Genomic DNA, 23,627 nt, shown 5'->3' with positions numbered 1-23,627 from the left:
TACATAAAGTTGTAATTTAAATGTATTGTTTTGTTTTATGTAATTAATAGTAAAAATATCAATCTTTATAATAAACAATATTACACACATTTATTTTCAGTTTGATTAATTTTACATTATGCAAAAAAGTGTATTTACTAAAAGATGCAACATTTATCATAATAGAAAGGTGTTATACAATAAAATAAATAGTTTAATTATACACTTAGCATAAGATGTTTAATACTAAAGTCAAAACTTAATTCCATAGGTCATCGCCATTACCTGAAACATAAATATTTTGATATGGGTCACACAAAACCATGTTGGGCCGAAAGAGATTTATATACATATTAACGATGGGCCTACTACATATTAGACCCATTACGTGAAATTTGTTTTTATTATCTGAACAGATAATCTTTAATTGAACAATCGATGTCTGATAAAAAAATATATATATACAGATGTTATAAAAAAAATTATTGTCGGTATCGACGATTCTTTTGCAAAATTCTCACAGATTCCATATAATTCTTCTTTGTTTATACTTTCTGGAGATGTAATTGTTAGATCGAAAAGAGATTCGTTTTTATCTTGTTTTAAGTGTTGTAAATCTGTCGATTCCGTTCTGAGGATGATTTTTTTATTTTTGTTTCAATATCGTTTTGCAGAAAGAATTGTGAAATTGTGAATTACAGAGGAAACTTCAGGTACTGATTGATCTTTTATATCTAAATTACATAGCACCTGATACATCTGATTTCGTTTTTCTTTGAACACGTTAGCTAAAAAAATCATTATGTCTCTATAAAATTTCTGATTACAGATATTAAATTTATTCAATTTGGAATCTATATTTTGTGATGTTCAGTATATTTTGAAACGTGGAAATAGATCTAATTAATTTTGTTTATATAATAGTTACAGATTGTTACAGACATTCTTATGTGTTTTCAAGAGTAGAGGACATAGGAGATAAGTTTTTAAACGATTATTATAAAACATCGCAACTTTCCAAAGATAATTCACTCATGATACAAAGCTCAATGTCTGCAGGCTAAGTATCATTTTTGCGAGTCTATTTCTTTTAGAGAAGTCTGATTTGATGTTAGTTTGGAGCATTTGAGATCTGTAAATGTAAAAGTTCTTGAATTTTAATACGTTTTGGTGATTATCTTTAGAATTATTCAGATGTTTGAAAATATTTAAGACTTATGACCGTAAGTTCATTATCTGCAGACATAGAATCAGCTGGGACTTGAATTCAGAAGGAGAAAGGATATTTGGTGTTGGTTGAGGACTTTTTGAAAAATCTAAATGTTAAAGGTTAGTCAGATGTTAATTCCACAATTCTCTACTCTCCAGTTTGGATGAACTTTTGAAGCTTGTTCACTTGTTATTTCTTCATAGTAGCATGTATCAAAGTACCCTATATAGAAGATAACAACATAGATTAATTTTATGATTATTGTAATTAGTAAAGAATCTTAAGATATAATGAAGCACATAATCTATACTTACAGCCTGATCTGCAAGGATCATTTCTGTTATTTCATCAGTGAATTGCATGTATTGTGTCCAGGAATGGACAATTTTCACTTGGATCTTCCAATTCGTCTTGAAAGTCCTCACGTCAGCAATGGTGGTGATACCGTGATTTAGAGCCATGATTACGAAATAGTAAAAAGAGATGAATGCTTTTATGAAAGGTTAGTGTGTTTCTGAACTTTTACATTAGGCGTCTATTTATATGAGTTGAGGGAGGTAAGCAGATTTTAGGTTTAGAGAATTAAATCAACAACCGTATAAGGTAGATGCTCGAATTTAAGGGTATATTCTCGATTTAAACATATCTCAATATCTAGTTTTTGATAGAGTTTGGTAATTGAATTGTTTGTTAAGGTAAATAATTTGTTTAGATATAAATTGGGAAATCGTGATTATGATCAATTGAGCTAAAAAGATTATCGAGGATTTGTTTGTTATGGAAATCTGTTTAAATTTGTGTAGTTATGGATATTGAATGAATATGTTTGTTATTGAAATCTTTTTAAATGGTAACTAACCATTTTGTTTATGTCTCATTAATATCCGAGTATCTCAAACAATATTGGGATTAATTGTGAGGCTGTGATTGTCGGCGAAGCCCATTAGACAACTACGAAGCCCAGCTCAAATGTCATCCAACCCAGTAATATTGAGAGAGAATGTTAATCGGATCATCCAACTCAGCAAATATAGATCCGCGTGTTGTTTCGTTTGTAATATTAGAAGATCCAATTGAAGATCCAAGATCCGCGTGTTTCTTAAATGAGAAATTTTTTTTTTACCCTTTCACGTGAGATTTTTTTGTTTCTTTGTATCCAAATTTTGCAATGACATTTTTTGTAAATATTCTACCAAAATGAGGTTACTTATGTTTGAATGATTCCCAATTAATAGTATAGATATTTTTTTTTTTACTAAAATGCAACAAGATCAAAAAGCAAAAAAATCATCGTTGTTATTAACAACAACTTAATAATATTCAAATTATTTAGATATTCATAGATTTGATTAAAATTCTCCAGATTTGGTTTTAAGAACTATGAATCTTTTTGTTAATGTAATGTTTTCAAATCCGACTCATGATTGAGATTGGCGGTCGGACAAGTAAACTCGACTATCGCATTGGAACATTATTTGGATTAGTTATTGGATCATCGTGTTTACCAATTCGACTATGGATCTATATTTGACTCGGGTTTAGAAACATTATTATACACATTAAAAAAAAAAAAAAACATTAATAGCTTCTTAAACCAAATTACTAAAAAAGTAAAAATGCATGCAAATATATTTACCCCTATATTTTTTGAATTATTGTGGTATTCCTCGATCTCAAGATGTGGGCATTTGATGCCGCTTCACTTCTTTCTTTTACGGAACCAAGTTCAATGTTTTTAGTTTCCTTCTTTTGTGCTACCCTTATTAAACTGCATATTTTTTTCATTAGTATAGTTTGCCTCCGAGCTTCCTGACGACGTAGATGTCCTCTGTTATTTTGTCTTAAGGATTGTGAAGTATAACATGTCTATCCTAAAAATATGGGACAAGACGTACTGATGTTAATTGTTTTCACCAAAATTGTTCTACTAGGAAAGAACAAGTAATCAAAATTCAAAAGTCAAAGAAGCAATGAGAAATTCCGTTTATAGTAAAGAAAAATATAGTTAGGTTTATAGTAAAACCTATAAAAAAACTATCCAAATATGCTAATAACAAAGGGAATAAACTGAAGCTGAGAGATCTCAGAAGAAGTAGCCTTCACTTATATAAGTATCATATAGCTTTTGTGTTTCGAGAAAATCATCAGATTCTTCTCTTGATTTGGTCGTCTCATAATTATATGCCACATCAGCAAGACCATTTTCCAAAGCTTTCACCAGATTTTCGAAGTAGGTTTTAGTTACATTAGTCAAATTAGTTAATTTCATCCGGAAAGCAGAGAAAGTTTCGGATGGATCTTCAGTTTTATTGATAAACTGTTTCAACTCATTCTCTGCACAATGATGAAGCCTCTCTAAACTTGTTTCAGCCTCCCCTAACAACAACACAACAAGAATTTACTTAGCTACAATGGACAAATTAAGATTACACGTACATATTTAAGTGTTTCCTTACGAAAAACTAACCTTGCAAATACTCGAAAAATTGTCGCTTGGCGAGATCATGAAGGTAGTATCCATATGCATATGTCCATTTCAAGACTCTCCTACATTCGAGGATCTGCAATAGTAAACTCAATCACATGTCAGTAAATGTTCAACAACAATGTTGTAATTTATCGAAAGTCAAACTTAGAGTTTCATTGGTAATTCGGATCATGGTAAGGAGTTTACTCATGAAATCGTTTTTTCTAATTTCTACTATGAAGTCATTCCTAGATTCTGTTCCAGTGTTACATTCGACATACATTTTTTGTACCGTTTCGCATTGTTACGAATCAGAGAGTTATTTAAATACTTTTACTAACCTGAATCCATGCATCTAAGGTGAATTGGAGATCAGTTTCTGGTTTGCTTTGTTTATCACTAAGCTGCTTAAGCTGCACCGATTGCAACTTCTCCAGATCACTCATAGCCTTTAGCCTCGACGATTGATTGTTTGCCCATCTTATATAATAATGCGTGTATCTTTTGATTTCATTCTGAAGCAATGTTCTCTTACTTTCAGCCTTCTCCTCAACGAACTTGTTGCAAGCACCGTGACCATAATGTGGTTCAAGACAAATCCAACAAAACTGATGTCTACATGGATCTGAGCATGTCATACGGTTACATCCATCGTTCTTCTCGATAGGACGTTTGCATTTAGGACAAGGCTTTGAATTCGCAAGCATCCAATTCTTGTTCTCGGACTCATCCTGGTTCTTGAATATCCATTTTGAGACCGTGTCACAATCCACAGGACTGTGAGCATCTTCAGTACAATTCCAGCAAAAGCTATGCGAACACAAACAATAAATATCATAACTACTACTTCCACTTCCACTCCCAACACTAAAATCTATCGCACATTCGCATCCCGGTGATGGACACCATTTAGTTCTCTCCCCAACTTCTTCCACATAAGACCTAAGAAAATATCTATAGTACTTCTCCTTATCTTCTTTATTACTAACCTTATCGATCATATCTTGACCAACCGCAGCGGAACAAGAAGGCTCAGGACATTTAACCCTTAAACATCCTGGACCGTTGTTGATTGTTGTAGAGATGTAACCAGTCCAGCAAGTCTTGCAATAAGGATGACCACAAGAAACCGTAGCAATTTCATCTGAAGTGTATGATTCAAAGCAAATTCCACATTGGATATCCACTTCTCTACCATTAACGTCAACGACAGGCTCCTTCAGGATTCCAACTGTTTTACGGATTCTCTCTTCGTCCGTAAACCATTCCTCGTAGATCTTACTAACACTCCAATGATAATGAAGAAGAAGAACGGTCGCTTCGACTTGGCTTAGAGAGAGAGCCGTGGAAACTCGTTCGATATCGTCTCTTTGATGCTTGTGAATGTCTTCTTCCTTGAGAACTACGTAACTTTTCTCAGATGGAATAATTGCGTCTTCTTCAAGAGGGTAGTGATCGGCATATTCGTTACCACCATCGCTGTAATGATCCTCCTCCTCCCCTGATTCCATATCGATGATGTCATCATCTGAATAATCCATGACCGGCGGCTGAAGAAACCCTAAAACGATTTTGAGGATAATTTATAGGAAGGAGACGAAACAAACTCCTTGAATATTTAGGGTTTTGCTATAACATGTTCTCTCTTCTGATCTCGATCCTCTTTATATAGGCTACTTGTACTAGCAGGGCCTAGCTCCGTTTGATTAGGAGATCTCCTAATAAATAGTTTCAACCTTTTATTTTTGAAGTTTCTTAAAAGATAAATTCAAAATCTAACAATATTTTATCAAAATTTAAATTGTCTCTAAACGCAATAAAGCTCTCTAAAAGTATCTTAATAATAATTAATATTTCTAATATAATTTAATAATTTCAGTTAATTTAAATCTGCTGAGTACGGATTTGGTATAAAAATCTGTAGATTTGGTTTTAAAACAGTATATTTTTTATTAACTGTTTCATTAATAAATATTTTTAAACATAAAGAATATGAACAAATACGTTTTTTCTCTGTTTAGATAGCGAGATAGTTACGGATTTGTAAGAAAGATAAAGTAAAAAAAGAGATTAGGGAGGAAATGAGAGGGAAAAGAAGAAGATGAAAGAAGAAAAAATGTATGCAAAAGCGTTAAAAGGTGAAATGTTACGCCTTGCCTGGCAAGAAAATCTGGATTTCTATGAGCACAGAAGATTAGTCTGGATTTTGCTCTAAGATTTGTCATGTGATTCCCCGGATTAACCAAATATATATATATATAATGTAATCTGAATTATCCAGTTTCCAGAAAATAAAATTGTTATAGCAAATTCACTAGTAAATAACTTTGAAGAAAATTGATATCTCAAATCTTCCTGGTTTTTCTATTCTTCAATCCTAGATTTCCCAAATTCTGTACCATTTTAATCACATTGTTCACTTCACGCCATAAATAACTTCGAAACAAACCAACATAAGTTACATTCCAAACTTGTTTTATTTTAAAAACGCTTTTGAAAAAACACATTATTAATTAGCATCACAGAATTGATCATACCATCAATTTACCTCACAATTTTAGCAACAAACTCATCTATATTCATATCAGAATTTCCTCCTTCAGACAAAGCTTCTCTTGCAAACTCCATCAATCTCCGAGCATTTGTTCTAATCTCCTTCCCTTTCTCCGACATATCTTCCATAACTTCTCCAACACATCTCACAATCTCTTCCTTCATCACAAACCCATTTTGATCTGCCTTAACCCTAACCCCAACCTTCCACACATCTTCTATAAACTTAGCATTAGTCGGTTGCTCGCTATAAGCCGGCATTCCAATCAAAGCCACTCCTAAGCTCAATGCCTCTAAAGTCGAATTCCACCCGCAATGAGTCATGAAACAACCGACTGATTTATGTGCAAGAACTTGTAATTGAGGACTCCAGTTAACTATCAATCCCTTTTCACCAATTTCCTCTATGTAATTGCTTGGGAGCTTCTTTGTTTCGGTTTCTCTGACAACCCATAAGAAGTTATGGCCAGTTTGTTTTAGACCAGCCGCGACTTCTATCATTTGATCGTCCTTTAAGACAGCTAAGCTTCCAAAAGACACGTAGATCACTGAACCTGGCGGTTTTGAGTCAAGCCAATCAAGGCATTCGTTAACTTGGGCATTGAAGAGGTTGATTCCATAGTCCTTGTCGCCTGCTATCCGTTTGTCTAAGTACATTGATGGAATCATTGGTCCTATGTTCTTGACCGGCCATTGGTTCTTCATCCATTGTAGCACCTGAAAGAAAATTAAAGTATCATTCCCTTTAATACATGCATTCAAGAAATGTTGATAGGTTGATTAGGTATAAAAGATTAATTTCAGAATCAATCAAATCAATTTCATGCATGCTTTTACTTCACTACAATCATAAGTCATAACGTATACTTCATAATTAGTGCATATATAATTGGTTGTCAACGAACCGTCCCGACCTAACGTTAAAGCTTTCGGACTAATAATCCCTAGTTTGAACCAAACATGTCACGTTTTCTAATTGTCATGTTTTCAGGCTTATAAAGGAATTCAAGAACCTTAGAAGAATAGGGACCAGTGGAAGAAATAAAGAGACAAGAAAAGAAAAATATAGATAACATCTCTTGTTTTATTTATATACTAGAAACTAGGATTTAACCCGCGGTGTAAAATTGTATTTTATAGTATAATTTATATAATAATTTATAATTTATTGGATTTAATTTTGTTTTACACAAATTTTACCCTGCGGTACATTGCGGATAGATTTTTTAAACTAAAAACTTTAAATTTTAAGTTATATTTGTTTTATTAATATTGTTTGGTGTGTTTAGTATTTAAGATTATATAATTATATTTCCTTATTAAGATCGATCCAAACTCGTCCCACCATATAACCCCGTTCCGTGAAATTAAATAATATTTTTTTATTTTTCTTTTTAATAATATTTTTATTTAAAAGAAATATATATATATATATATATATTAACTTTTATAGAGATAAAATATTATAAACTTTTAATAGAACTTAAATATTATAAATACTCTAAACGTTTTATAAAGTTCAAATATTTATAATTTTTAAACTTCTTTTAAATTCTTATAAAGTTCAAATATTTAATATATTTGAAATTTCATAAAAGTTTTAGTTTTATAAATATTTAAAACATTTTATAACGTTTAACTTTATAAAAAGATAAATAATTATAATATTGACTTTTTAATAATGTTTAAATATTTATAATATTTTGAAACTTTTTAAAAGTTTTAATTCTATAAAATAAAGAACCGGAGTAAACTGGATAACACTTTTAATTTTAGACTGATAAATCAAGTTTCATGCTCATTTGTATTTAGAATCATTTTGGCTTTTTTTATAGTATGACTGTGAACCATTGACCAATTTTTTAAGCAATGTGGGACATTGTACACATTTTTTTTTTCATCGATTAAGTAATATATGTGCGTTTTAAAAAATTTGAATCACATTATATGCATAAAAAATCTATTATTTTATTAATTATATGTATTTTTAAAAAATTAAAAATAAATTGAATATAAGATCATAGAAAGGTGAATGAAGAATTATATATTAATGTTTAAATCAAGTAAAGAGATTTTAGAAAATTAGCAATTAATTGAATTTATAAACAGAATCAATTTGTTACCATATTAGGAAGGCAAAGTTTCAAAAAGATTTTTTCAAAAATAATTGTAATATTAATTAATAGATAAATATTGTAAATAAGTGCAAACTCCAAAATTAATTTCATATTTGTACTTCAAAAATGTTTATATAGATTTAGATGTTTGAGTTAAAAAAACGAGAAGCTAACTAATTAAACCTTTTCTAATCTACGAACAAAAAATATTATTGACCAATTGTCCTAAACTTCCCCATATTGATAATAGTAATAATTTGAACCAATCCACTAATTCCAAATATTACTAAGCCTAACTATGCTTTTTGGGTCACTCAACATGTCTAATGCCCAGGAAAAAAGTTGATTTGGTAAGGGACACATCCCACATGCCTAGCCAATATGTACGCTAATAATCGAAAGGTAAACGTAGTGACACCTATGTTATTTTAGACTATAGTTGTTCTCTGGCAACATATTTGCCACGTTAACTAAGACCCCATCCAATTGCATAAGATATTAGATATACTACAAATAATCTGCACCTTGGATATCGCCCCACCAAATCGATATCTTTCGGCCCGAAGATAAATGATGTTCCTTTTGTCAGTTGAAATAATATGATGTGTTTTTTTTTTTATATATTTCTTTTTGCTAGTATTATTTACCAAAAACGTTAAGGCTCTCGGTATGGGATTTAACGTTTTAGTAATAATATATCAATCATAAAAACAATATCAAAAACATTATTTTTTGTTTATTTGGTACCGTTTTCTCTTACCGAAAGCTACAACTATAATGGACTAATAAATTATTTCACAAATTGCCTAACTACAATTGGAATTGCCACTTTAATTTATTGTTATTGCTTGGTTTTAATTTTGATAAGGGTCACATCAAGTACTAATTGATTCAGTAGGCTAGTATCCACTATCCACCATTATATCACCTCAAAATATTTTTAAGTGGATTGCATTTTGCAGATAATTAAGAAGAAAAATAAACAACAAAACTCTAAAGTTAAGAATTACCTCGACTTCGAGTTCGTCGAAAGAGTTAACCAAGAAGAAGTCAATGTCATCAACATTCACGAACTGGCTACTAATGAGCTCAAACAACGGCCGGCAGAGATTGTTATCGTACAGAAACACCGGTAGGTCATTACCCTTCAACGGAGGCATCGCAGGCAAAACGACATCGTTTTGAAACTCCTTAAACGCTCCACGCAAGAAATGAATATAGATTGCGTTCACGGTAGAGGACTGAGTGAAAAACGACGCCGCAGCAACGCCGGGATGTTTCCGGCAAACGTCGAGAACATAAGGCAGGCACGAGTCGTAAACGACGGCGTTTGGTTTTGGTTCCATCGAGGAGATAAGTTCCGAGAGGCTTCGAGATACGTTTTCTTGGAACTTGGCGAAGTAGTCGGGAGATGTGTCGGTGGATGGGTGACCTTCCTCGAAGCCATCATCTATGGGGACAAAAGAGAGCGGAAGAGCGGTGGCTCCGCCGGCGATGGCACGGCGGAGGATGGAGTTGTGGGTGGAGGAAGTGGTGAGGAATGTGACGGTAACGTTTTTGGAGAGTAGACGTTTTGAGAATTGGAGGAGAGGGTTTATGTGTCCTTGTATCGGAAATGAGAAGACTAACACATTTGCTTTCGCTTGCTCTCCCATTTTTTTCTCTTCTTTTTGTTGAAATTTGTTTCATACAATTGCTCTGTTATGGGGAGAGGGTAGTATTTATGGGATATATATGCAACGTAGAAAATAGTATTTATAGGATTTATTATATGCAACTTTTAATATAAAAGATTTGTTTCTATATTTCTCTTTACCAAATAGGAAGGTTAAAAGGGGTTGGTGGGTTAGTGATTTGGTTAATTATAAGATTGTATCTTATGTGTATATCCTGTATCATATGGTATCATATGATATGATATCATACAATGGCCTATGGATCATAAACTCTTAAAATTACGTGCCCCATTGTGCTAACTGTCTTATTTTAGTGGTGGATACTATTTTACATATAGGGTTCAATCCGCCAGCTGCATTCCTCATACTTGATGGGTTATTTGTTTTTTGTCAACTAAAGAAAAGATTTATTAGAGTAGCAACTATTTAAATAAGCTAAGATTGGATTTATGCTATTTATGAGTTTGAATTAAGAATTTTCTTTTTGTAAATATTTTATACCTTCAATTTAATTTATTTATTTATTTTAAAATTTTAAGATCTGAGACCATCTCCAAAACCGAATAAACTTTAATTTGAACCGCCGAATGCTAAATCTCTAGAGTTTAGTGAGTAGGTTGCTCAATCAAAACCCACATCAGCTTTAATTCGAGATCCGCCCTCTAAAATCCAAAATGTTTTCACGAATCTTGATATATATATCCACGTGGATTACATGGTCATTAAGTTAATCATATTCTTTTTATGGTCATATAATCCATGATCCATCTCTCATAAGTCATAACGTTTGAAGATTTAATAAATTAAGAAAATAATAACCAACATTTTTTATGCTTAAACCATGTGACCATGTCATGTGACATGTGCCGTATGTTTTTTTTTTGTTTTTTTTGGTAGGATGCCGTATTTTTTTTTAATTCGTTAGAGCATTTTCAACGGAGAAAAACAATAAAAATTTCTTAAATATAGTAATTTAATGTTTTTATAATAATGAATTATTTATTTGTGAAAGTTCCTTGTCCCATTGGTTGATTAATGGTTAATTAATGCTTCTACGTGCAGATATCTGGGGTTCGAGTCCCAGATATTGTGATTTATTAATAAATTTGTAGATTATTATAGGCAAGTGTGCATGAGATCTCCAGCGATGTACAATAATAGGCGTTCGCCAGGATTCTACGCAGAGAGGGAAATGTCCATCAAAAACATGAAAAAGGAGGTAAAAGAGGTGAGTATGAAGAAGGAGGTAAATAAGGTATCGTTTGTCGTGGATCTAATAAGGGTCGGAAAAAATTGTCCGTTATAGAATCGTCTATGTAACAGTTCTCATAATTTATAATAAATAATAAATCACATAATAAATCCAGATGTTAAAAAAAAAATTATTTATTAAAATTTTAGTTAATTAAAAAAACTTTTAACCAATCAAATGATGCTAAGTGTTAGAGACATTTCTCGCAATTTTTCAAACCAGAAACGTTTCTCATTCTTTCTCTTATTTTTAGTTATTTTTTTATTTTTTTAATTCCCTAGATACTCTACTGCTCATAATGTCTGTCCATTCAAATGAATATGTAATTTTAAGGACTTAACAAGTTTTAAAAAAAAACTAAAAAAAAATGCAAAGAAACTAGATAACAATTTTTTTTGTTACCAAAATGAACTATGCGAGTTCTTCATACAAAACAGAAAAATGTACTATAGTAAAAAATGAAATAAACTTTATGATGCTATTTTTGAAAATCTATTTTGAATATCCTATATATGGAAAGATTTAGTTGAAACTGATCACTTAGTGGAAACATTCTATTTTGAATCAGTTAACAATTTCTTGCTTTTAAACCAATATAATATTCGAATTCAACGAAACTATATATGAAGTAGGTGAGGAATCATACACTTTCAATTCAAAACCAATAGATAGTGAATAGAGGAAAAACGGTCTATTTCCCCCGAGAACTATAACATCATAACAGATAGAGCCCAAACTTTAACCCCGATCCAGATGTCTCTGAAACAATACTTATCAATTTATATTTTCCCGAATCGATAATTTTAATCTTATATCTCCCTAAAATAATAGTTCTCATCTAATTATCCATAGCCATTGGTTTTGTTTGGTTTAATGTTGGTTTAACCAATTTACAAAGATAATAAACCGGATTAAACCTAATCAAAACCCGATTACAACTGATTCCCTAATAACCCGACTATATATAAACCGATTCTCTGATAAACCCGATTTCAATCTGTTTTGGGGATCATCATGTTCGTCATCATGAACAAGATCGGGATCGAAAGATGATTTGCGTTTCCCGGTTTGATTCTTTTTCCCCTTTTTGTGATATTGGGTTGGAATTTTGAGATCTGGATCTTGAAAAAGGTTGAAACTTTACGTGGTGTTGATTTGTTCTTGATGAACTGATTTTGATTTGGTGATTGGTTAGATTCGGATTTGAATAATTACATGTATCTAGAGGATGATGATGATGTCTCTGAGAATAATAAGGTCGGAATTGGTAAAACACCTTTGGAGGTTGTTGGTGAGATTAGACAGACCAAATCACTTAAATTAATGGGTTTTTCAATTACTTATGAATTTGTACCTCTTGAGTTGGATTCTCCATTATTAAAAAAGCTTCTTCTCGTGAAGTGCATATTTCATATTCGAATTGATGACGACGATAATGAAAAGAAGCTGAACGATAGATCTCTGTTTCGTCTTTTTAGGTTAATTTTATACTATTTTTTGCTTATAATTTTAAAAATAAATTCGATTTCGATAAGTGGTGAAGCCATTAAAATGATTCGGTGAAGAAGAAGAAGAAGAAAAAATTAGATGACTTATGGTTGGGTTTTAGATTGGGTCGGATTTTTGAATTGGGTCAGGTTTTAGTTTTGGTTTAATTGAATTTGTGTGGTTTTTTATCAGGTTTAGTTTGTAAACAGATTAAACTCAGTTCCGTGGGGTTTTAGGTCTCGAACTATTGACTTGAGGACATTAAGTTATGAAACTTTCAATTGGAGGGGAAATAGGAATAGATTTTTGATTTTATGGACATTTGGACCGAGGTTAAAGTTTGGACTCTATCTGTTATGATGTCATAGTTTTCGTGAAAAAATATACCGTTTTTCCGTGAATAAACTATGTTCTTTATATATACTAAGGTTGATAATTTCATTTATTTTGTATGTTCATTCTGAGGAATTCTTTTGAGATAGTGACTCATCATAGGCTCCTTCATTTCGGACCGAATTTCGTTCTTTATTGATTATATTAATCTGGACATAACAGTATTGAGTTATGTACTATGTAAGAAAATCATGAATTTTCTACTAAAGGTTTTTTTTTTTTTTTTTGAAACACGCTTTTACTAACAGAATTGACAATGAATATGTTAATAGTCCATACCCTTTGGCCTTTATACACTACTGTTGGTAAATTCTCACTGTTGATGTAGAATGTATAACAACAACGTATTGCATGCCAAGTCTGCACGTCCGGACAACAACAAAATGACATCTCTTCTAGATACCTCAGTTTCATTAGCATTTAGTGGGATGCTATTGCATATATCGGTATCAATAATATGGTCTTCAAAATGAAATTCTCTATATGTGAAATGGTTTATGATTGTATTATTCAATTTTTGGGAGGTCTAAAAAATAGAAACAACCGTTTAGTTAAGTGATAACGAATGTGATTTGTTTTCCGTTTCCCATAAAACACATATATATATATATATATATATTTAACGTTTTTCATGTATATGTTATTTGTTAATATATACAAGGATTCAGAGTAATGATTGTTATATGTTGTTTATATCGAAACAAAAGGGACTTGACATGATATACCTCTGTTCATATTCTTGTCATCTTCAGAGGAGAGACACTGCCATCAAATTATAGCAGATGATGTCATTGCTTATGTAAGCATGAAACCCCAAATGCAAAACTAAAAACCACTCAATTCCATAGACTTGGTTGGTCCATATCTAAATTGGTAGATGCCAAAGTTTTCTTGAACAATGAAATTTTTGTATCCATTTATTTGATGGCAGTGTCTTTATCCATTATCTTTTGACAAAACAAAAAGCTATCCATTTATTAAGTGACTGATAAAAATATTCATTTATTATACTTCAAAAATCACTTATGAGTTCTAGATGATGATAATCGATTATCAGAAATTCAGAATTCATGATTTATCAATCTAAACACAAGGCCCAAATCTTTCTCTTCAACAGACTCTGACCCAATTGAAGCCCACAAAGCTGAACAATCAAATGGTTTAAAGTATTTTTTGTTAGCTTTCCGGTTCGGTTTGGTTTAATTTGATTAGTTTCGACTTTCGATTCCGATGTTGATTTTTGAACCAAAATTAAACCGAACTCCGACTTCAGCCTCCACCTCCAAGTTTTCGTCACCGTGTGGTCAGTGTAAATCCTTAGTCTGGAAAATTAGGGTTTTTGGGACTTGGGTGTGGATTCCATAGCAGATATGGGGAAGAAGAAAGGAAACAAAGCAGCAGCTTCTTCAGATGATTTCTTACAAACCCTCGAAGATTTCACCAGCAAAGAGAATTGGGACAAATTCTTCACTCTCAGAGGCAACGACGACTCTTTCGAGTGGTATGCTGAGTGGCCTCAGCTCCGTGACTCGCTTTTACCTCTCCTCCAAGATTCTTCTTCATCTTCATCTTCTGGTTCGCTTCAGATTCTGGTTCCTGGATGTGGAAACTCCCGCCTTTCTGAGCATTTGTACGACGCTGGATTCCGTGACATCACCAATGTTGATTTCTCCAAGGTTGTGATCTCCGATATGCTTCGTCGGAATATTAGGACTCGTCCTGAACTTCGTTGGCGAGTTATGGATATAACAAAGATGCAGGTTTTGGTTTTTGAACTTTTGTGCTCTGCTTTTTTGTTTCTAGCTGATCGTTGTTGTGTCTCTCTCTCATTCACTAAAGCTTTACTTTTCTTTTCCCAGTTGGCCGATGAGTCTTTTGATACTGTTCTGGATAAAGGTGCTCTTGATGCTTTGATGGAGCCAGAAGTTGGTACCAAGCTCGGAAATCAATACTTATCAGAGGTATTAGTGAACTTCTTTTGTTTAAGAAATTGCATTATAATGGGATGAGTGTAGGATCAAACAATGAAAGTTATGTGCTTTAAATGCTTCAACTCGATTCAGTTTGATCATTAGTAACTCTTTTCTTAGGCCAAGCGGGTTTTGAAACCTGGGGGGAAGTTCATCTGTCTAACTCTGGCGGAGTCTCATGTCTTAGGTACTTCCACCACCTTAGCTTCTCTTATTATTATTAGGTGAAGCTATTTCATAGTTACCGTTATCTTCATTCTATTGTCCGTTTTAGTTGATATTCTTTTGTGTTTTTGCAGCATTGCTCTTTTCAAGATTTCGTTTTGGCTGGAAGATGAATGTTCATTCAATTGCTCAAAAACGCTCGAATCTTAAGACGTTTATGGTGGTGGCTGAAAAGGAAAATTCCGTTTTATTGCATGAGATAACCTCTGCTTTCGATCTTTTATCTCTTGGCCGCAATGATAGTCAGGTAATTATTTCCTGTTAAATTTGACATAATTGTAAATTGAAACCACCTTTCCCTTCATATATCGATTTTTTCTAGCTCTTGAAGACACTTTATGTGCAATTCTCCAATGTAATATATGATTCTGAATTATAATGTAGGGTTCTGGTATGTGTGAAGCCCTCGAGAGTGAGAACCAAATACGTAGAGACTGCAATAATGGCTCAGACTTATTGTACTCTCATGAAGATTTGAAACTTGGTATTAAAGGAGATTTGGCAGCGCTTACTGGAGGTCGCCGTATAAAATTTACTTTGGGTGGCCAAGGAAGCAATTTCAGTTATAGGGCCGTGCTTCTTGATGCTCAGAGACAAACTGAGCCATTTGTATATCATTGTGGTGTTTTTCTTGTCCCCAAGGTAAGCTTTGTCAACATCATAAATCCTTAATATTTAAATTCTTGAAATTGCTGTGAATATATAATTTGTTTTTGTTTGATTTATTAAAAGGAGTGTTAAATTTCAGACTCGGGCTCATGAGTGGCTGTTCTGTTCAGAGGAAGGACAGTGGCAGGTTGTTGAGAGCTCTCAGGCCGCTCGTCTCATAATGGTAAGCTTTTTATGGTAAAACCTCTTTATATACACCATGTTACCATGATCTATTTTCGGCATGAGAATCTAAACACATCTTAATTTCTTGATGAAGGTTTTTCTCGACAGTAGCCATAGTGGAGCCACCATGGAGGATATCCAGGTAGGTACTATCAGCATTTTTAATTGTCTAATGCATTACGTTGTTTACTTATTGATTAATTTTATTTGGTAAACTTATTAATCTCAGAATGATTTATCTCCCATGGTGACACAACTAGCTCCTAGAAATGATGATGAAGAAGCTCGCATTCCGTATGTTTACCGTTCTTTTTTTTTCTATATTCTCCATGCTTTTGGTGCAACAGTAATCCTAACTCATTCTATTTCCGCCGTTATCGCTTGTTAATTAATAGTTGAATTGAATTGGTGCTGCAGGTATATGATGGCAAGTGATGGGATCAAAAAGCGTGATACTGTCCACGAGGTATTATTACTAGATACATGCAATTAATCACTTAATAAAACTGTTATTTGTTGTCGCTTCTATTTCTCACCGTTTACAGATATGATCATGGTTTCCGTTATTGATCTCCGCGATTAGACTTTTATCCACCACTATTTAGCAAATTTTAATACTACTGGTTGGTAAAAATACGTAGTTATGGGGATCTTTTTTGTTTCTTACTATTCATTTTGATTTGTAGGTTACATCTTCTTTGACTGGGGAAGTGGTTGTTGAAGATGTGGTTTATGAAAGCGCTCCTAGTAATCTAGAAGACTTGTCTCCTTCTAGCGATTTGGCATTTCGACGCCTTGTATTCAAAAGAACTGAGGGTTTGATTCAGTCTGAAGCTTTGCTTGTAGAGGATGGGGAGATTCTTGAACAGTCTCAGAAAGAAAAAACTAAAGATGTTTCCCAATCGAAACGAAAGGGAAATAAAAAGCAAAATCAAGGTAAATTTTTTACTTCTGTAGGTGTTTTGATATAGACATTTCAGATGAAAATTTCATGATCTTTTTTTGCATGTATCCATTTCAGAACCAAGCAAGCCTCTTATGAGGGTCTCTCATGATTATCTGGCTAGCTCGTACCACACCGGAATTATTTCTGGATTCACATTGGTATCTTCGTACTTGAAGAAGGCTGAGTCATGCGGAACGATGGTGAGCATTATTAAGTTGTGGCTTCGTTGTTTCTAGATTAAGTTGCCTTGTACTGATCCAGAAATGTTCTGATGCTTTTCAGGTTAAGACTGTTGTAATTGGTCTTGGAGCAGGATTACTTCCCATGTTCCTCCATGGATGCTTGCCATTTTTCAGTATTGAGGTCATTTCAGTTTAAATGATTAATCACGTTGAGTATTTTCGATTGCCACTCATATCATGTATCCTGTTGAATAGGCGGTTGAGCTTGACCCAGTAATGCTTAATGTTGGCAAGGATTACTTTGGTTTCACACACAATGATCGCTTGAAGGTAAATTCTTTCTCTTTGAAACAAAAGTGCTAATGTTTATCATGTTTATATTCGATTCTATTATATGCACCATCACTCAGCTTTTTCGCATTCTTATAATAGGTTCATATTGCTGATGGGATCAAATTCATTAGAGATATAACAAACTCTGAAGCTTCGTCTGAGGAAACGTCAAACGGTGGCTCAAATGGAGATTCAACGGCTCACAATACCCAAGGTGGAACTTGTCCTGACATTTTAATTATAGATGTGGATTCAGCAGATTCAAGGTAAAAGACAAGGCCAAGTAATATTATACATATCTACGAATTTTCCCACATGGTTAGACTGATTTCCTGATTTTTTTCTCGTTTGATCTCTTGTCTGCAGCGGCGGATTAACCTGCCCTGCATCTGATTTTATCGAAGAGACATTTCTTCTTTCGGTTAAGCGAGCTCTCCCTCAGCACGGTCTTTTCGTAGTGAATTTGGTCTCGAGATCACAATCCGTCAAAGATATGGTAGTAGCAAGAATGAAAAAGGTAAAGCAAATGTGATTCGCTCCTTATAAACTCTCTGCATATTTTCACAAATCTGATCTGATACTGTTACACGAAAACTGGGTTTGAGTCATAGAATTGATCTCTTTTGTTTTGTTATTATCAAGGTTTTCGATCATTTATTCGGCCTGCAACTAGAAGAGGAAGATGACGTAAACGTAGTGCTCTTTGGGCTTTGCTCTGAATCTGTAATCAGCGAGAACGATATTCCAGAATCTGCAGTTATACTGGAGGGATTGCTCAAATGCCAGAGATTAGAAACGAAGCAAAGCATCATAGACGCTACAAAGAAGTTGAAATGCTGGAAATAAAAACATTCTTTATTATTCGTTTTAAAAGACTTGTAGGATATATTTCTGTTATAAGTTAAGATTTAGAATTTTGAGAGTATATTATACACCTAGTTTCGTCCTTACGCAAATGGAAAACGAAGCGTGGGGTTTTTCATAACCTTTATGATTGTTAGACCTACCAACTTATTGAAGCATTCAATTTGGATGATAGTGAAGTTGGAATGTAAGTTAAACATCAATATCTTTGATTAATTTTGTTCATTTTTGGAAACTATCCGTATTGTTTCTAATTTGAGTGATACGTAATTACGTAACCATGCGGTTAGAATGGTGTGATTAACACAATTGCGGTTGATTATCGTTTCTTTTAATCTACTAATTATGGTTGGAAGATCGTAAATAGGGAAAGAAATTCTTCAATATAGGCCCATTTTGGTGCGTGCGTAAGCGGTAAGACTGTTTAAAAAGAGAGATCCTAAATTGAAATACCTAAACCAAAAATCTGGTCGCCGCGAAGACGAAAGAAAAACATTTGTGACAAAGAAACAAATTCAGAAACCGTGTGGGTCCGACTTGGAACGCTGTTTAATTGTAATTGCAAACATTTCAATTTTTTTTTTTTTTTTTCTACTTTCAAATATTTTGCATGTAAAGGTAACTTCATTGAGGTTTGCCAAAATATTTTAGAGATATATATTGACAGCAATTGTAGGTTAATATGGGTTTAGCACCGTTTTAGTTTTAGTTAGGTTAAATGGTTAGTATTCAACTATTTATTTTTGTTTTTTGACAGCAATTGTAGGTTAATATTTACTTTGGAAAAACAAAAGACGATAAGATTCTGTTCATATAAACAAAAAACTGTGAAGCCGTATAGTTGAAACTTGAAAGTTGAAAGTGTGAATGTACTCTCGGAGAGTCGGATATATCAATCAACCAAATGGTACGCTGCATTAACCAACCTCTCGTATAAAATTTCAAAGAAAGCATAAAAAACAAGAAAAAGCAAAAAGTTGAAAAAGAAGAGACAGATGCAGCAGAATTGGTCAAAATCATTTTGACAAAACCAAATAAAAAACAACCAAATGTCACTTTCAAAATAATTAGTTTATTTATTTTATGATGAAAATAATGAAAGCGACTTCTATCTGGGACTGGTAAAAGGACCTCTCTCTCCATTGGTTGTACATTAGCTGTCAAATTTTTACATTTCCATTTCATTCTTTAACCCCAAATATATACACTAACTAAATTCTTCAAGTTTCTTCCTAAATACTACTATAGTAATTATTTTCTAATCAACAATAATCCGGTCCAATTACATTTGAATTGAACAGAATAAAATTTTAGAATTCTTTGTATAATTATTTTCCTAACAATTATATTTTTGTCTCACAAAAAAAATCTAAAAGATTTTTATGAGAATAAAGGAAAAACAAAGTAAAGAAAAAGACTATAGGAAACATAGCCCCCTCTTCTCTTTGCTTTCTTCTCTACATAATAAAACTCCTCTCTCTTTCTCTCTCTCTCACGACCCTTTAAGTTACGACGCCGTTTTCATCCAAACACAAACCTCTGGATTCGTGTCACCGTAGAAGCTCCGGCTCTATTAAAGTCTTTCTTCAAGAACTGAAGACAAAATAAAGAAAGAATATATAAACACTAGAGAGACCAAGATCCTCGTTTATGGGTTTCATCGTGTTTTGTGACATAAAAACCCATTTAAAAGATTAGGACCAAGAAGTTTTCAGAGTTTGTGAAGTTATTGTTGGTTAGTGTGCTGTTTCTGGCAAATGCTGAGTCTCTTTTCTCTGTAAGTATTTTTTCCTTCATTTACTCTGTTTTGTTCCTCCTTTTTGGTCTTTTTGACTTAACTATCTAAAGGCAAAAGAAATTGATAAATCTTTTGGTATTTTTTGTTATCATCTTCTTGTGGGGTTTTCTACTGAAGTTTGCTTGGCTTTGAATCTTGTCTAATGTCTATAGAAGCTCACTTTTAATGATTAACTAATGAGTTATATGAACTAACTATATGAACTAATTAATGAGTTAATTCCGTAGTTTCATGCATTAAACAATGTATGTCTATGTATGGAAGCAAAGTATGATATCATATTTAAACATCTATGATTGTGCTACTAAAGTTTAAATAATACTTTAAGCTGATGTGATCTTATAGGGATAAACTCTGACCATTATCTACTTTTTTTGACCATTGCTCTAATTTTCTAATCCAAAAGTCGTATCTTCCAATGCATTGGTTGGTCCAAACCTAGATTTGCATCCCTTTGTTGTTCACATTTAACTGTAATGTTGAAACGAATGCACCAATTTGTTTTGTCTGTCTGAGAATACCTCAAGGCATATAGTTTTGTCCTTATGACGCTTGCAAAAGCAAGTTGTTGAGTTGTAATCTTATGTTTTTTTCTGCAACTTGCTTTGGATGAAGCCATGAGATTAGCTTTATAAAGGGTAGCTAGTAAACCGGTTTCTTATGTCGAAAACCGATCTTTTTGTTTTTGTTTGATGACAAGGAATGGAATACTCTAGAGACTCGGCAGATATGATGATGGAGAATAAGCGCAATGTCTACTCTCCTGAAGAAAACAACATTAAACGACACAAGTCATCTGATCTCTCTTTTTCTTCCAAGGTCTTTCAAATACTTCAAAGTCAGAATTCATTGTGGCCATGAAGCTCCCTCCCATTCCTAGACCAGCATGCTAATGATCTCGAAACTTTGTTGTTCTGTGGTTTAAACAGGAGAGGAAGGACAAGTTGGGAGAACGTATTTCAGCTCTTCAACAACTAGTTTCCCCTTACGGAAAGGTACTACTTGGTCGAAATGATATGTTTTTGACATGCTCTTCGTGTTCTCTAGTCATGTTCAAGTATCTATCTCTGCAGACCGACACTGCATCAGTTCTTCTAGAGGGAATGCAATACATTCAGTTTCTTCAAGAACAAGTCAAGGTCTGCTCAAGTTTTCAAATCAAATATGTTTCGTTCATTCACCTCTTCCAATCCAACAACAATGATTATGCTTGATTGTCTCTGTTCAGGTTCTAAGCGCTCCATATCTGCAAGCAACCCCCACTACTTCGCAGGTGAGCAGAATCTATGATCTGGACCTCTTTTACTTGGATCACAATGCAAGACTGATATTTCCGTCTCTGTAACTAGGAGGAACTCGAAGAGTACAGCCTAAGAAGCAAAGGGCTATGTCTTGTTCCATTGGAGTATACATCAGGAGTTGCTCAAACCAATGGTGCTGATATTTGGGCTCCTGTGAAGACTCCAACATCTTCTCATGCTTTTAATCTCTCGTCTTCTAATTCGCCCTTTCGATGATTCCTGCTAAAATCTCTGTCTCAAGACTAATGAAGATTAGCCAAAACTTTGGTCTGATCATGTATTGATGATGGAGAGACCTTGAAGTCGGTGATGGCTGTTTCTGTTATTTTTACCGCTTAATCCCAACTACTCTGTTCTAATTACTTGGACTTGTAAAATTTGTTTACATTGGTAACAATTCATTCTAATGCAAAGTTTAACGAATCGGTCAATAACCGGAATTAGCTTCCGGTTAGAACTGGTGAAATAGTTGACCGGTTTATAGAAACCCGGAAAACCTAAACCCGACCCGACAGTGTCAAACCGGCTTTTGAAGAGTGCAGCTAGCTAAAACCCTAAAGCCCTGAAATCAAAGTTAAGCTAAGCAGAGAAGGAGACGATGGATCACTTAGCTGCGGCGGAGGAGCAAATCGTATCGGAGAGGCTTCGAAGAAAGCTTCAAGAAGTTAATGCAGCTGCTCAGACTCAGCTTTCTCCTATCCAAGATCACATCAATTTCACCCTCCAGGTATTCTTAAAAATCTGTACTTTTCGCGAGCTCAGCATAAATTGATGTCGCATCCTTCATATATTCTCTCTGGTATAACAATTTAGCAATGTTTAGCTTCTGAATATGGAATCTTTATTGCTTTGATACAATGCTAGCTCCAATATTGATGAATTGAGTAGGTTCATGAAAAAAGTCTGAAAATTTGCTTTGGGTTTCTTCTTTATTTGTCTTTAGAGTTGCTCCGGTTTTATTACTATGCTCTGTAAGATATTCGACAAGAAGGGTGTCTCGTTGCTAGTTCCAAATTTGAGTTAGATTATCTTTACGACTATGGACTAGGCACATGATAATGTTCCGAAAATTGCTTGTGGGTTGCTTCTATATTTGTCTTTAGAGACTATGGATCATATTCATGAAAATTTCTAACATTTGCTCTGCTTTGTCTCCAGAAGCATGAGTGTTATCAACACCTTCTCTTATATCTAGGGGGTGCTTATATTGAGTTATATGATCCAGTGATTCAAATTAATCAAACCCCGACAATGGTTTCATTGTTGCAGCAAGCTTATTTCAAATGTGCATATGAGTGCTTTGACAGAAGAAGAAAGCAAGAGGAGATAAGTAACTGTGTTGAGCACTGCAGTGTTCCCGTTGTCAAATCTCAACAGTATTTCGAGAACGAAATGGCTCAGTTTCAGGTAAAAATCCCGCTAAAAGATGATACATAATGTTTGGTGTGTATAAAGATGATAGCTGATCTTTGTTGAATGAATGTGTAGGAAAGATTGAACAGATCACTGGTGGTGTGCCAAGACAAGTTTGAGGCCTCAAAGCTCCAGAAGATAAGGCCTGAAGCGATTAACGAGATGGAGAGTTGCGTGCACAAATCCATTGAGGAAAATCTCAATACATTACCACATATTGTGCAGAGAATGAAGCAAGCATTTAACATCACCAACTAAAGCTCTCGTGCAAACCCTTGGATTCCGGAACTTGACTGGGCCATTGTTTGAAAAGACTCTTATATAAGACCTTTTGTGTTTGTCTTAATATGATCTATAAATTTGTTTTACTTTTCCTTATATAAAGGTTTTCATTAGGTTTAAATTTGGCACTGGATTGGTATAAGTGTATTTTTGCTTGTGCTTCATATTCCCTAGCGAAAACTTTAAAACCCTATAAACCAAAAGTTGTCAAGTAAGAGCTGAGTGTCACTAACAAATAAAATGTTCTGTTCATTATTTGGTAAAGGAATTATAGAAGTTTATATTTCACTGCCTGGTTTTAGATATTTTGTGAATGAAAAAACATGTAGTTAAAGTTTAACCGA

At 33.6% G+C, this 23,627-nt stretch overlaps 5 protein-coding genes and 1 long non-coding RNA gene across 6 annotated transcripts; 4 read left to right on the top strand and 2 right to left on the bottom strand.

The window, feature by feature from the left end:
• The first annotated feature begins 939 nt into the window (after positions 1 to 939).
• On the top strand, positions 940 to 2,407 carry LOC110229492. The gene is made up of 3 exons (XR_002332876.1): positions 940 to 1,119; positions 1,222 to 1,308; positions 1,565 to 2,407. It is a non-coding gene; the product is annotated as an uncharacterized LOC110229492 (long non-coding RNA).
• A 674-nt stretch (positions 2,408 to 3,081) lies between these two features.
• Positions 3,082 to 5,342, bottom strand: LOC9315407 (probable E3 ubiquitin-protein ligase ARI10). The gene is made up of 3 exons (XM_002879294.2): positions 3,998 to 5,342; positions 3,657 to 3,750; positions 3,082 to 3,565 (listed from the first exon to the last, which is right to left on the bottom strand). The coding sequence occupies exons 1-3, from the start codon at positions 5,195 to 5,197 to the stop codon at positions 3,273 to 3,275; spliced, it is 1,587 nt and encodes a 528-aa protein (XP_002879340.1). The 5' UTR covers positions 5,198 to 5,342; the 3' UTR covers positions 3,082 to 3,272.
• A 655-nt stretch (positions 5,343 to 5,997) lies between these two features.
• Positions 5,998 to 10,177, bottom strand: LOC9317263 (UDP-glycosyltransferase 74D1). The gene is made up of 2 exons (XM_021028977.1): positions 9,337 to 10,177; positions 5,998 to 6,926 (listed from the first exon to the last, which is right to left on the bottom strand). The coding sequence occupies exons 1-2, from the start codon at positions 9,979 to 9,981 to the stop codon at positions 6,201 to 6,203; spliced, it is 1,371 nt and encodes a 456-aa protein (XP_020884636.1). The 5' UTR covers positions 9,982 to 10,177; the 3' UTR covers positions 5,998 to 6,200.
• A 3,984-nt stretch (positions 10,178 to 14,161) lies between these two features.
• LOC9317262 (methyltransferase-like protein 13) lies at positions 14,162 to 18,705 on the top strand. The gene is made up of 16 exons (XM_002881149.2): positions 14,162 to 14,895; positions 14,995 to 15,096; positions 15,226 to 15,292; positions 15,405 to 15,577; positions 15,715 to 15,972; positions 16,079 to 16,162; positions 16,259 to 16,306; positions 16,394 to 16,458; positions 16,582 to 16,630; positions 16,851 to 17,100; positions 17,186 to 17,310; positions 17,393 to 17,473; positions 17,548 to 17,622; positions 17,725 to 17,891; positions 17,992 to 18,142; positions 18,268 to 18,705. The coding sequence occupies exons 1-16, from the start codon at positions 14,506 to 14,508 to the stop codon at positions 18,469 to 18,471; spliced, it is 2,289 nt and encodes a 762-aa protein (XP_002881195.1). The 5' UTR covers positions 14,162 to 14,505; the 3' UTR covers positions 18,472 to 18,705.
• A 1,211-nt stretch (positions 18,706 to 19,916) lies between these two features.
• On the top strand, positions 19,917 to 22,011 carry LOC9317261 (transcription factor bHLH154). Its single transcript, XM_021027788.1, has 6 exons — positions 19,917 to 20,266; positions 20,988 to 21,106; positions 21,217 to 21,282; positions 21,361 to 21,426; positions 21,516 to 21,560; positions 21,637 to 22,011. Exons 2-6 carry the CDS (start codon positions 20,990 to 20,992, stop codon positions 21,802 to 21,804), a joined length of 462 nt encoding a protein of 153 aa, XP_020883447.1. The 5' UTR covers positions 19,917 to 20,266; positions 20,988 to 20,989; the 3' UTR covers positions 21,805 to 22,011.
• Positions 22,012 to 22,051: 40 nt separating this feature from the next.
• On the top strand, positions 22,052 to 23,447 carry LOC9317260 (protein FAM136A). The gene is made up of 3 exons (XM_021027787.1): positions 22,052 to 22,315; positions 22,858 to 22,995; positions 23,077 to 23,447. Exons 1-3 carry the CDS (start codon positions 22,187 to 22,189, stop codon positions 23,257 to 23,259), a joined length of 450 nt encoding a protein of 149 aa, XP_020883446.1. The 5' UTR covers positions 22,052 to 22,186; the 3' UTR covers positions 23,260 to 23,447.
• Positions 23,448 to 23,627: the final 180 nt, after the last annotated feature.

Source organism: Arabidopsis lyrata (genome assembly GCF_000004255.2).
Source record: "Arabidopsis lyrata subsp. lyrata unplaced genomic scaffold ARALYscaffold_4, whole genome shotgun sequence".
NCBI lineage: Eukaryota > Viridiplantae > Streptophyta > Magnoliopsida > Brassicales > Brassicaceae > Arabidopsis > Arabidopsis lyrata.
The sequence above is the reverse complement of the archived record's forward strand: the minus strand, read 5'-3'. Positions and strand labels throughout refer to the sequence as shown.